The sequence below is a fragment of the Anabrus simplex genome, chromosome 3, assembly GCF_040414725.1.
Source record: "Anabrus simplex isolate iqAnaSimp1 chromosome 3, ASM4041472v1, whole genome shotgun sequence".
NCBI lineage: Eukaryota > Metazoa > Arthropoda > Insecta > Orthoptera > Tettigoniidae > Anabrus > Anabrus simplex.
Window position 1 is genome coordinate 510,283,058 of NC_090267.1, and position 15,121 is coordinate 510,298,178.

The 15,121-nt window shown below is 37.3% G+C and overlaps 1 protein-coding gene across 2 annotated transcripts in view; it reads left to right on the top strand.

The window, feature by feature from the left end:
- Window positions 1-15,121, top strand: part of LOC136867499 (FACT complex subunit Ssrp1) — a 214,415-nt gene that overhangs the window by 142,421 nt on the left and 56,873 nt on the right. For both annotated transcript variants that reach the window (XM_067144709.2, XM_067144710.2), the window contains exon 11: window positions 337-515. In XM_067144709.2, the coding sequence (XP_067000810.1) occupies window positions 337-515 (179 nt within the window). The remainder of the gene's footprint in view (window positions 1-336; window positions 516-15,121) is intronic.

Here is a 15,121-nt window from a genome sequence, read left to right on the forward strand (position 1 = left end):
TACAGGACAGCTGTACCCAATGCGTCAGTCATGGCGGTCAGCCGGCAACTGACTGGCTTCCAGTCAGCGAGAAGCGCATCACTCAGTTCAAAGCAGTAGACTGGGTGCGCGCACACTTCAACTAGTTTATTGGGCGAATCAGAAATTTCTGATCTACCAATGTAACAATAACAAAATATGCGTTTTAAATAGGCATAGTCCAGGCACATAAATTAACGGCAATTCAAACAATAGCCGAGAATGGTAGATACAGTCCCCACACACAAATACATGTCCAACAAATGAGGGTAGCGTAAATTCTTGTCTCATTTATAATAGTATTTTTTTTTTCTTCAGGATAAGCCATCCTATGCAGAAGACTTTGGAGATTCCGACCAGGAAGATGAACCTGACGCATACCTCGCCCGTGTCAAAGCCGAGGCTGAGGAGAGGGACGAAGGAGATGGTGGAGAATCCGACGAGTCTACAGATGAGGACTTCAACCCTGATCAACAAGAAAGTGATGTTGCAGAAGAGTAAGTATAGTCTTGCCTCATCTGCCATTCATTGCTGTAGGATAATTCTGAATTGTTTATCCTAAGTTTTTGTTGATGAGTTAGATTTTTGTAATATTATAGCAGTAATATAACTTAGCAGAGTAGAGTGGCATCGGAAGATACAGAACATGTCTCAACTAACAGCAGTAACTAGTAGGTTATTGCTATTATTTTCATAATAGCAAAATTTCCTTAAAAAGAAAATTGATTGAACTTGCCTAAAAATTGCATCCCATAATGAAGAATAACAGATTCTGTACCTGAGTTACGTTATACTGAATGCCCATATACAGTAGGTATCCATATTATATTGCAACTTCAATAAGAATTGGTACCATATTAATTATGCATATTTGATAATAGAATATTATTCTTAAAACATTTTTCATACATCATGTCCATTCTTAGAAACAAAAATTAAGTTTTACATAGCAAAAAGTATGTTGGGGCCAGGCTGAGTAGTTCAGATGGTAGAGTGCTGGCAGGTTCAATCCTGACTCAGTCCAGTGGTGTGAAGGTGCTCAGATACGTCAGCCTTGTGTTGCTGGATTTAATGGCATGTAAAGGAACTTGTGTGGGATAAAAATTTTGGCATCTCAGCCTCTCCAAAAAACTGTAAAAGTAGTTAGTGGTCCGTAAAGACCAACAACATTATTATTACTATTACAGTAAAACCTTGTTAATTTCAAGTCTTTGGGACGCAAAAATCGGACTTCGAATTACGTAATTTTGAATTAACCTCATAATTCAGAAATATTGTAGGACCTGTTACTGCATGCATTTAACCTTGACTCGCAGTTTAAAACTTTCAAAAGCCATGGGAAAAAAACTATTTCAAAAATGTATCCAACAAGGTGCATACATTATTCAAATGCACTTGGATAAATCACTGGCAAACATAACCTCATGCAATGGGGGGAGGGGAAAAAAAAGCAGCACGATTCAAAGACGAGGGCAAATTATACTGGCTCCTTTGTGCAAGTGCTTTATTGTTTGGATTTCTGTACTGTTTGCATTATTAGATGCCTTGAACTTCACGGAAAGTGCCCGACACCTTTAAAAAATCATGGCTTTTCAAAATTTTCTCTGATGAGAGGAGGAAGTCTCTCGCTTCCGTCTGCATTGCAACACAGAACACAGTTCAGTGACCCCACCCTTGTATGATTTTCCAGCCTGGCACTTCTCTCCTTTAAAACCATAAGTCCATTTGGGCTTGGCATTTAAAAAGGGGGGGGGGGGGGGGGAGGGCAGTGCAGTTACATCGGCATTGACAATATTGTTCAGAGCGTATGAACTGTCGGCATTGCCAGTGTTCTCATTTCCGTATTGATAGTTCACGTAGGTATAGACAAGAAAAGGTTCCACCTTATCAATACAATTTTTTTATTATTATAAAAATTAGCTTACAGGACCGGTTTTGACTTTAAATAGTCATCATCAGCTGTACATGAATCCCTTTACATATGTGTCAAGCATTATTTGGTATTGCCCTTTTCTAAAGGGAGATGCCATAGGGAAGCATCATGTCTGAGTGTCCAAATTGGGCATGTTGAGTGTAAAATGGTTATATAGTATAATTCAGGTACTTAAGTATAGAGCTATCTCCTTTGGGGCTAGAATTTGTCTAGGAACCTAACTTAAGCTTAAGTCTAAATTACAAATACATTAAACACTTTAAAATACACAGTACATGTTAAAATCCTTTAAAATAATGAATATAAAACATTTCATGGAATTAGATGTATGCGTCTTGCGTATATCTATATTCTCGTTTTGAGTCCAATGTTGTAAATAATTCAGTGCTTGCGTTCATGGGCGATGCTGTATATTTAAATGGTGTCTCCACTTGCATGTGTGGTGATAAACTTCTATTGTTAACAGAATCCAATTATGTAAGCGGAGGTAAGTATGTGCAGCTGTGAGTGGAATGTTATCTTTGAGTATTGGAGGAAGATGTGGTCTTGGTCGTACGTAAGTATTTCTTGATGCTCCTTCCTCGTCTATGATTGTATGCAGATATATATTATCTTTGGAAGACGAAAATAAAGTGTGAGTAGAGTTATAAAGCTAAAGGAATGCCTGTATGTGAGTGTGTTAATGTGAATATGTACTTACTATTGCTGTCGTGGTTGGGTTGCGTTGGATCTGAGAGCTTGGCCTGTACTGTTTCGCGTTCTCCTTAGGTATGTGTCTGCTGCTGCGAGGGGAGTGGATAGAGGGGTAGGGTGCATCCGGGAGATAGTAGGTTCGAATCCCACTGTCGGCAGCCCTGAAAATGGTTTTCCGTGGTTTCCCATTTTCACACCAGGCAAATGCTGGGGCTGTACCTTAATTAAGGCCACGGCCGCTTCCTTCCAACTCCTAGGCCTTTCCTATCCCATCGTCGCCATAAGACCTATCTGTGTCGGTGCGACGTAAAGCCCATAGCAAAAAAAAAAGAGGGGTAGGGAGAGTTGCTGTTGTGGGGGTAGGGGCGGAGCTGGGCATATCGTTCAACGGTACTATGGCGAGTGTTGTGTTCTGTTTGTTGATTATTTTGAGATAGTCATTTTTTAAGGCGGGGATGGCTTTATTGAAAATGGTATTAGTTTTTTCTGTGATTTCATTTATATTATAATTAGGGTTGGCCTTATTGGTCTAACAATATGTAAAACTCTTCTGTTATATTGAGCAAGGGCCTTTAGTATTTATATTTAATATTTTCATGTCATTTGCGATGTTCGTAAAGTTGTGTTTATATTCTTCGATGTGCTGGCCTATTGCGGAAAAATGATTATGTTTTACGGCATTTAAGTGTTCATTATATCAGATAGTGAAGTTTCTACCGGTACGTCCAACATAGCTGGTCTCACAATTGTTACATCTGATATGGTATACTTCTGATTGATTGTACTTGTTGTTACTGTTGATTATCTTGGTATTGTGTAAGATGTTAGTGCTATTGTGCGTGGTCTTGAATGCTATTTTTAAGTTATGTTTTTTGAAGATATTAGTTATGGGATATACGTGTGCGTTGTTGAAAGTAAATAATGCGTAATCCTTTTTAGGTTTGTCTATTTTTGTCAATCTGGTTTTAGGTTGAGATTTGATTCTATTCTTTCTTGTATCCATTATTTTTCGCTATTTCGTGGATTAGTTGTATTTCCTCTTTAAAGTCATCTTCTGTTAACGGTTTATTAAAAGCTCTGTAGACCATGCTGTAGTAAGCTGCTTTTTTATGGATATTGGGATGGATGGAATCTATTTTGATCGTGTTCAATGTATGTGTGGGTTTTCGGTATATTTTGTATGATAAGTGGTTTTCGTGTCTAGTTATTGTTATATCCAGATAGTTTAAGGTGTGATTGTTTTCAGTTTCTTTGGTAAATTTTATGCAGGGGTCTATTGTGTAAAGTCTATCCAATATGATATTTTCGTCAGTGGATCTATTATCAATGATAACGAAAATGTTGTCAACAAATCTGGACCAAAAGAATATATTATCTATTTTGCTGATAGATGTGTATTCTAAGTAGTCTATGTAAATTTTGGCCAGTATGCCAGAAGTAGGAGATCCCATTGGTAGGCCCTGTTGTTGGTAGATTGTGTCGTAAAATCTAAAATAGTTGTTATTAGTGGCGAATTCAAGTAGCTTCATAAATTCTTCAATTTCTAAAGTGCTTAAGTTACTGTGGTTCCTTAGATTAGATTCAATTCTTTCTATAGTTTTCTTGGTGGGAATATTGGGATACATGTTAGTTATATTGAATGATGCGATGGTATGGTACTGCTCTATTTTTAGTTTTTTGGTCTTGTTGTAAAAATCTATTGAGTTCCATATAGTTTTGTTTGCTAGGAATGAGTAGCGTTTCTTAAGGAATTTTTGGATGAATTGTGGGAGTTTATATGTTGGGCTTGCTCTGTAGTTGATAATAGGTCTCATTGGTATATTTTCTTTGTGTATTTTTGGATAGGCTTTAGCAGTTGGTAGTTGGGGATTCATTGCTATAAGATTTGTAGATTCTGTTTCTGTAAGTAAAAAATGTGTGTTCTTTAGTAAGGCTTTGAGATTTCTTTGTATGTTGTTAGTTGGGTCTTTATGTTGGATTAGACAAATTCTAGCCCCGAAGGAGATAGCTCTATACCTAAGTACCTGAATTATAATATATAACCATTTTACACTCAACATGCCCAATTTGGACACTCAGACATGATGCTTCCCTATGGCATCTTCCTTTAGAAAAGGGCAATACCAAATAATGCTTGACACATATGTAAAGGGATTCATGTACAGCTGATGATGACTATTTAAAGTCGAAACCGGTCCTGTAAGCTAATTCTTATAATAATAAAATTGTATTGATAAGGTGGAACCTTTTCTTGTCTATACCTAATTGCCAGTGTTTGTGGATTCTGTTTCTCCGCACACTGCCTGATATGTGTTATTGATGCGTTACTTAAAATGCTGAATACAAAAGAATTACGATTTCACTCGAACTTAGCAAATATGAAGCACACTGAAGACACACACAAGTCAGTTAAAGTACGGAATGCTACTACTGCACGTTCCGGAAGACACGTTCTATCATGACGCGGAGAAATTTTAAATTTAAATTACACCATAAAATTTTATTTTAAAAAAATGTAAAGGCAGTTTTGAATTAAAAGTCTGAATTTCACTAATGGGACCGACATTGTTCTTTGAATTACGAATTATCCGTATTTCGAATTAAACAGTTTAAATAACATGCAAAACCATACCTTATGTTTCTGGGAATGAGAGCTGCTTCGAATTAGGTGGGATTTTGAATGCAGATTATCAAGGTTTTACTGTAACTGTTTTTTTTAAATTATAGTTGTGAAACATTCTGTTTTTAATTTTTTTGAATTACAAAGCAGAAAAATAGATTCAAAAGTCTTCTTCTTCTTATTCTTCTTCTTCTATTCCTTTTTCCAGATTCTCTCTGGGTAGTGTACCAAAGCCCTCCACCTTTCTCGATCTTTCCACCACTCCTCTTCTAGTACTTTATTGCTATCGACTCCTCTATTTGCAATACAGTCCAAAACAGAGCTCCTCCGTCTCATTCTAGGACGTCCCCTAGGCCTCTTTCCAGTCTCTGTATCCATGAATGTTCTCTTCGGTATTCTCTCTCCTGGCATTCTCATCATGTGTCCAAACCATTTTAGCTCTGCTATATCAGTCTCTTCTAGAAGTTTACACACTTCCACGCTTCTCCTTATTTCCTCATTTCATATTCTATCTCATCTTGTCTTTCCCTGTATGCTCCTCAAGAATCTCATTTCACCGAGCTCGATAGCTGCAGTCGCTTAAGTGCGGCCAGTATCCAGTATTCGGGAGATAGTGGGTTTGAACCCCACTGTCAGCAGCCCTGAAGGTGGTTTTCTGTGGTTTCCCATTTTCACACCAGGCAAATGCTGGGGCTGTACCGTAATTAAGGCCACGGCCGCTTCCTTCCCACTCATAGCACTTTTCTGTCCCATCGTCGCCATGAGACCTATCTGTGCCGGTGCGACGTAAAGCAACTAGCAAAAAATAAAAATCTTCTTTCAGCTGCTTGTATCTTACTTTGGTTCCGCTTAGTTAATGTCCAAATATTTATAATAGGACCCACACTGATAGGAACTTGCAGACTGTTGTATTCTTAAATCAATTTCTCCATCCAAATTTCCATTTGAAAAAAGAAAAGAAAAAGTTTATTAAGTTAGTTTAGTCACTTTAACCCTAAGGTCTTATCATGACTTCTAATTGTAGAATTTACATTAAATTACAGTAGAGTGCAAAATGAGAGGAATATAAAAGATTTCTGTATTTTAAACTGAACCAGTTAAATTTTTTAATACAGACTAGTGTCTTTGAAAAACTTGATAATTTGTTTGCACAGTGAAGGAGATGAGAGTGCCTCAATAATATCCTTAATTATGTCGTGGTACTGGTACCATTTGTCATAGAAAGAAAGAGATCCACCTTATCAATACTAAATTTAATATTGTTATTTAAAACAGGACCGGTTTCGACTTATTACAAGTCATCTTCAGCTGTCATTTACATACACATTAGAATACAAGTTCAAACAGTTGTATCTTACAAATAAACATGTCGTGTTTGATAGACATTAGGTAGTATGTCTAGAAGTGAAATTCTGCTTCTTACATCTAAGTTTAAAGGATCAAGAATATTAAAAAGATATCTATCTTTAACACATTAAAAAATTACAACACATGATAAAATTTGTTGTTTACACCTGACCTTGAATATAGCATTATCGTTCAAGTTTTACTTATAATAGTTCTTAAAAGGACTTTTATATTGCATTGTTTTTAGTCGACTAAATATGCTTAAATGTAGCCGCATGTGCTTATACAGATACTTCTTATTAGGCTTAGACTTAGGCTTAGAAGTATCTGTATAAGCACATGCGGCTACATTTAAGCATATTTAGTCGACTAAAAACAATGCAATATAAAAGTCCTTTTAAGAACTATTATAAGTAAAACTTGAACGATAATGCTATATTCAAGGTCAGGTGTAAACAACAAATTTTATCATGTGTTGTAATTTTTTAATGTGTTAAAGATAGATATCTTTTTAATATTCTTGATCCTTTAAACTTAGATGTAAGAAGCAGAATTTCACTTCTAGACATACTACCTAATGTCTATCAAACACGACATGTTTATTTGTAAGATACAACTGTTTGAACTTGTATTCTAATGTGTATGTAAATGACAACTGAAGATGACTTGTAATAAGTCGAAACCGGTCCTGTTTTAAATAACAATATTAAATTTAGTATTGATAAGGTGGATCTCTTTCTTTCTATGACATACTATAGATATCAATACGGAACATCATGAAATTTATTAATCAAGATACTGGTACCATTTGTCGTACAGTGAACAGTCTGTAATGATGTGCTTCGCAGTCAACACACTATTGCATGTTGTACAGATGGGAGGCAGTTTCTTCTCAAGGAGGTAGCTGTGACTTATCTTGGAGTGGCCGATCTGTATTCTAGATATTAGGACGTGATCTTATCTGTGAAGGTTGTGAAAGTGTTGTACTGTAGATTCCGTTGTTACTTCATGGAGTTTGCTGTTTGAAGTTTGAAGCCATTTCGTCTTCCACTGTTGGTATAATTTTGTTTTAGCATAGGCAGTAATGTCAGTGTGAGGGCTAGCTATTGTTAGATCGCCTAGCGGGAGGTATGTAGCGTCTTTAGTTGCCTGATCAGCAGATTCATTGCCTTGAATACCTCTGTGTGAGGATACCCACACAAGGATGACGTGTTTGCCTTTTTACCATGATGATGTTAGACAACAGTTGTATTTCTTGTTCAAGGATTTGTTTCAATGATGGACTTTCTATTGCATTTAATGCACATTTTGAATCAGAAAAAATCACGAAGGAGTTATTGCAGGTGCTGGTTTCAAAAATATATAGCATAGCCTGCTTTATTGCATATAGCTCATTAGAAAAAACTGTGTAGTAGTCAGGCAATTGGTATAGCATGGTACGTTCAGGATATATAATCCCACGTCCATTTCTTTCCTCACATTTTGATCCATCAGTATAGATTGCAGTGTGCTGTTGGTATTTATTAGAAATTTCAGGAAATAATTGATGGTAGTGAGATCTGTCAATTTCGTCTTTAACACTGGAATTTATTTCAAAGTTAATTGTTGGAAGGGTAGTAGTCCATGGTGGGACATTAAGAGAGTGGTCTGAGAGGACTATTGGAGGGATATTTAAATTTAATTCTTCAAGAAACTTAGCTATTCTGACATTGAAGGGCTGTGGTTGTGATCCTGATTTAGTGTGTGTACCTGGGTGCTTGTTAGGAAAAGCATACAACTTAATTCTTGATTCACTCATAGTTGCTACCTTGAGTGCGTAAGTCAAACTTAGTTGTCTATGTCTAATTGCGAGTGGTGGTTCATTTGCTTCTATTTTAATGCTGGCTACTGGACTGGTGCGTAAGGCTCCTAGAGCAATTCGAAGAGCTGTGGACTGGATGGAATCGAGGATTTTGAGTGAAGACATTCTTGCGGAATTGTGTACAATGCTGCCATAGTCTAATTTAGCCCTAATAATGGCTTTGTATGTATTCATTAGCACTTGATGTACGTATTCATTAACACTTGGTAGTCTGCTCTCCAGTTCTTTGCTGCCAGGATCTTCAATATGTTCAGCCTTCGCAAGCAGTCATCGTTAAGGTTTTTTAGGTGAGGTATCCAACTTAACGTAGTGTCGAATAAAACTCCTAAGATTTTCATAGTTGTTACTGTTTCAGTTTTCTGATTGTCCATGTACAGCTCAGGGTCTTATACAGTATGTTTACATATGGAGAAGAGTATGCATTTGGTTTTAGTTTTGGAAAACTTGAACCCTGTAACTTTAGCCCATTTTTTGATATTATCAATTGATTCTTGAAGTAACTGTTGAGTAGTCAATTTATTTCTTCCTGCACTTAATATAGTCAAATCATCGGCAAAAAGGCAAGCCTTTACTGGTAGGTTTAATGTTGGAGACAATGCCATTTATTGTGACGAGGAATAATATGACACTGATGATTGATCCTTGGGAACTCCATTATCAATGGTTACTTCACGTGAAAGGATTCCCATTTGTCCTGACTTGAATTCGGCAATCTTTAAGAAAATTATAAGTGAAGTAGAGCATGTTTTCTGAAATATTATGTTCCATCAATGTTTCAATTAGATAGTCTTTTCATACCATGTCATATGCCTTCTCAATGTCTAAACTAACAGCTTATGAGGTGCTGGTTATTCAGGAAAGCTTCTCGGATTACTGATTCTAAACATATCAGTGTATCTGTTGTTGAACGTGCTTTATGAAAACCATTTTGTGCATCACTAAAAAAGTGTATACCGTCAAATGGGGCGATTTCGGACACAGAGGTGTTTTCGGACAGTATGGTAGATTTGCCGTATTTTGTCGCATAGCAACGAGCTGCCGGTTCTTTGCACTTCCGCGCGCGTTTTAGTTTGACCTTGAGGTTATGTTTCCCGTGTTCTGTGCTTTTTATTACGAATCGACTTCATACTTTGGAAAATTTCCCTTGTGCACTGGCGTTGTTGAAAGTTCATGCATTATCATTAAGTGGATACTTCAGATTGTCGCGGTCGGAAGGAATGCATTATAACTATGGTTCTTAGTGAGATCAACTGACTGAAGTGTTTGCGAATGATTGCTGTGGAATTTTGGTGTGATTTAGTGAAAAATAGTGTTTTACGCACATTTTACTGAAAATTAAAAGCAGTGTGGGTGATTTCGGACAATGCCTAGAAATTATCAGAGGCAGAAAGAAGCTGCTTCGAGGGGTAATTACGAACCCAAATTATTAGAAAAGCCGTGTGTGATATTAAAAGTGGCAAGTTGTCTTATAGGAAAGCATTTGATTTCTATGGTATGCCTTCGTCCACCCTACAAAATAAAGTGCGGAATGTACATCAAAAAATGGGAAGACAACCAATGTTAAATGAGGAAGAAGGAAATGCTCAAGGAAGCTCGTCACCCTCCGGCCATGCTCCAACCCAACACAACCTGCTACTTCCCGCCGCCGCCACAAATAAAATGATCTTCCTGGGAAGTCGGTTCTTGGCCGTGACTTCCGCCGAGGTGAAATCAGTGCAGAAACAAGTGATGGCGCTGGCAGCAGCAGTGAAAATGATTGCGATGAAGCACACAATGAATATAATGACGTTCTGGTGTTGCAAGAAGAGGCTTTCCTTGTTGCAGATTATAAATACAAGTTGAGGAACAAAGAGCATACAGGCAGTATTTTGGCGTGACCTGAAATATTCGTTCAAGGGATGTGGATGTCAAATACTTGCGCCCATATAAAAACAGCAGAAAAGTGTGTGTGTTCCCTAACATCCCTACTGAGGATACAACAGCTAAAGAACAAATTTCGAAAATGATTCCAGACCAAGTTGAGAAGAGAGGAATGTTTATTTTCAAAGAAAACGTATTTTAGATTTATAGGCCGTGGCAACTACATGTTCATGGTATCGACTTTCTTTTTTGCTCTGAGATTTGAGTACCGGTAGTTTGTAAGAAAAATTAAGATTTCTCAGTAGGAACTCTGTACAGTTTGCAAATATTAATATTTCAATTTAGACCGGAGAATTTTACATATAAATCCTCAGGAAAGAAATATCGATCAGTAACACAATACATTTATCATTACAATGATTTTAACCAGCTAGCCATATTTTGGACACCCTCAGAGCACTTTAAATATCACAAAACTAAAGTAAAAAGAACGAAGAATTGAAATAAAGGACTATTAATGTCCAAAATCACCTAATACGCTTTGAAACTTCGGACAGCAGTTTAAAATGCATGTGTGTCCGAAATCGCCCCGAAGTACGGGGTGAATTCGGGCACTACTTTTTGTTTCCTCAGAAAAACTTGTGTTGGCGTATATTTTTCGTTTGTAGGGTATTGCATTAATAGGATATATTCCTCATTATTAGGATGATAAACAATACAATTTAAGATTCCTTTCGTGAGTTAAGATGAAAATAACCTCAAAACCATCCGAAATCACCCCGTTTGACGGTATGTTCCGAATATCAGCATAATCTCTTGTTAAGTTTTCTCCATTAGCTTACACATTGTATTTGTCAAGGCGATGGGACGATAATTATTTGGGATCAACATATCCTTTCCTGATTTGAGTATGGGCACTACAATAGCACAAGACCATTGATCTGGAAATAATTTGGAACTCCATATATAGTTGAAAATAGCAAGTAGATAACTCAGTGCACTATGTGAAAGCTGTTTTAAAAATTCATATGGAACTGTGTCTGGGCCAGGACTAGATCTGTCGCATTTGCTTTGTTCTGTAACAATTTCTTGCAACTGTAAAGTATCATTATAAGCATAGTTCGGTCTATTTGATCTTGAATTGTTTTCATGTGAAGAAATTTAGGTTTATAATTGTTATCACTAGTGATTTCTGAAAATAATTTAGCCAGTTGATCAGCTAATTTTTGAGGTTCATTTATAATTGATCCAGCGACTGGATCTCTTAGAGAAGTAATACAGAATTTATTGTATTTACCACTTATTCTTTGGATTTTGTTCCACATAACTTTTTGTGAAGTTTGGGAGCTTAAAGAGGAGACGAATGTTAACCACGAGGTTTTCTTACTTTATTTTATTTTATTTGCTATTGCTTGATATTTCTGAAAACTGATTTTGTTTTCAGGCATAGGATTTCTTTTGTAGAGGTAATAAGCACAGTTTTTATTTTTGATAGCCACTTTACAGGAGTCATTCCACCAGGGAACCGTTTTCTTGAAGGGCATAGTTGTTGTTTTCGGGATACTCTGGTCAGCAGATTTAATTATCACTTCAGTGAAGTCTTAAACAATATCATTGATGTGCTTAGAAAGAAATTTATTTGTTGGAGTTATATAATTTAAATAGTTATTTACAGTCTTTCTAAATGATTCCCAATTTGCCTTATTTAAATTCCATTTACAGTATTGGGTATTTGATGTGTTGTATGGAGAACTTTGATCATTGTTAATTATGATGTGTAAGTGGTCACTTCCTTGTAGAGTTGAATAAATGGACCAGTTAAACAGTGCAGCTATGTCTGGCATACATATAGTTAAATCTATACTACTGTATGTTCCGTGTGCTGTATCAAAGCGGGTTGGAGCAGTTGAATTCAATAATACTAGAGTAAATTCATCTAGTATCTTTATTTCCTTCTCCCTTGCATCAGTGTTGCGACTACCCCATAAACTGCTTTGGTTATTAAAAATACCTATCAAAATGAAGGGTTTGGGGAGTTGGTGTATTAGGTTTCTTAAATCATCGGTGTGAGATGTACTATTCGTTGGAAAATAAACATTACATACGCATATAGCTTGTGGTAGGTATAATAAAACTGCTACTGCTTCTAAATCAGTAGTCAAAGGAACTTCTTGATGGTGTAAATTATTTTGAACATAGGTAGCTACATTTCCACTTGCATGATCTGGATTAATTTGGATTTTATAATGTACGTTGAACTGTCTTAAATGGGAAACAAAGTTGTCTTGAAAATTAGTTTCTTGTAGACAGACAACTGAAGGCTGATGTTTATTTAGTAGAAGTTGTAAATACTCTTGCTGTGATCGAAAACTGTTGAGGTTGCATTGAAGCAATGTTATAGTCATAAGAATGACAAACAGGTGTAGAGGGAATATCATTATGTGAGGGAAGTAGGGTCATCACTGGAGTAATCTGGAACTAAACTGTTAATTGCTTCATTTCGGTTTTGACTGCTAGCCTTAAGCAGTTTCTTGACTATTTGAGTACTCCTGTTCTTAATGGATTTTTCAGTGTAGTATGGATATAGTTTTTGAAGGGCTTGGGCTAAACCCTCTAGATCTTGGGTGTAATTGGAAGCTATTGTTGTTATTGTTGTTAAGTCATTAACTCCAATACTGTTTTCACAAAAGGATTGGAGTTGTACGAAGCGTGTTTTTTAAGTAAGGTCCGTTTTGTTGTAGACACTAGTAGTTAGCGCGCATATCGCAACAAGAGCGTGCGTCGTGTACCAGGATGCCTCTTGAACAACTGTGCTCAGTTTCGGCTGTGTAGCTAAGCTGTACGGTTCTGCTGTGTGCTTTCAAAATGTTTAAGACTATCAACTCGTCCGCCGTGTGCGAGGTTCGGTCGTGATACGGTTTTTGTCACCAAGGAACCTGTCTGCTGCAGAAATTCGACAGATTTGCGAAGTGTACGGTGATACTGTTATGAGTGAAAGCAAAGTGCGAAAGTGGGTACAACAATTTAAAGATGGCTGTGACAACGTCCATGGTGAGGACCGCTCCGGTCGCCCTTCTTTGATTACAGACGATTTGGTGGCTTCATTTGAAGCGAACATTCATGAGAACAGGCGCTTCACAATAACAGGTCTCTCAAACGATTTCCTGATGTGTTGAGATCAGTGCTTTACTACATTGTTTCTGAACATCTAAAGTTTAGGAAACTGTGCTCCCGTTGGATCCCAAAACTCCTAACGGAGGACCACAAAAACCAAAGATTTAATGTGCGATGAAGTTCTTCACTCGTTATGATGAAGAAGGCAGCGGCTTCTTGAGTCGGATCGTAACTGGAGACGAAACATGGGTTTTGCATATCACGCCCGAATTGAAGCAACAGAGTATGGAATGGAGACACACACACTTGCCCGTAAAGGTGAAGGCCAAACAGACTCTGTCCCAGTGCAAAATCATGGCGTCTGTGTTTTGGGAGAGGCATGGTGTTTTGTTGGTCGACTTTATGCAACAAGGAACCACTATCAATGCAGAAGCATACTGCCAACCCTGAGAAAGCTACGCAGAGTGATTCAAAACAAAAGCGCAGCATGCTGACAGAGGGAATTGTCCTTCTCCATGACAATGCAAGACCTCACACTGCAGGTCAGACCCGCGATTTATTGGACAGTTTTGGCTGGGAAGTTTTAGACCACCCACCCTACAGTCCTGATCTTGCGCCGAGCGATTCCCATCTGTCCCTCCACCTCAAACATCACCTCAGTGGCAACCATTACAATGATGACGACGACGTAAAAACGGCAGTGAACTCTTGGTTATCGGAGCAGATGGCAAGTTTCTATGAAGAGGGTGTTTTAAAATTGGTTACGAGGTATGATAAGGGTTTGAACAAACTTGGCAACTATGTCAAAAAATAGAGTGAAGTATGTACTTTCTGAAAATAACTTTACTTCTTTGAAATAACCTTTCGTTGTGTACTTATTTTCAAATGGACCTTACTTAAAAAACACGCCTTGTAAGTAACTGAGGGGAAAGGATTGAGGGTTGGCTTCTAGAACTTGCTTAATTGGCTTAACCATATCACTAATAGTTGTGCTTTCTTTTTCTGTCTTTAGTTTCTTATAAGTTTATTTTGTCTTGTGTTTTCCTGCCTGCTCATTTGTGTAGCTTCAGTTCTTAGGGGAGGTTTCTTAAAATCAAGGTCTTTTCTGTCTGTAGTTTCTGTCTGTAGTGATATTGGCCTCATTGATCCAGCAAGATGAACACATGAGGGGTTTTGAGGAAATTCTAAAGGAGAAGCTAGAGTCGTTTCGACTGAGGGTGAAGGACCACAGTTTTGGTTTTGGGAACACTGAAGAGTTGTAGATGTAGCAGTTGTCCGTAGAGTAGTTTGTGAGGGAGTACGGGTAATATTTTCTTGACAGTTTGTTTTCATTTTTTGTGTATCCTCTACTAGCTGAGGAAATTCTATTAAATTGATCTTACCATGAGAATGACTGTTTTGATTGAGTGAGGAATCTTAATTTACTATTTCGTCATTATCAGGACAGTTTTTCGCTAAGTGTTCTTCAGTTTTACAAAGGAAGCAGGTGGGTGTGTCGGAGAATAAATAAATCCAGTAATTGGTACCCTCGTATTCGATTTTGAGTAGTCTGGAAGTTTGTTAAAGTCTTCATTTTGAACATAAATCTGTGTACGAAAACTGAGAATGTGTGAAAATCCAGGGACTGTTGGACCTGCTCTAATAGGTGATATCTTTGACATTGGTTTCATGCTGA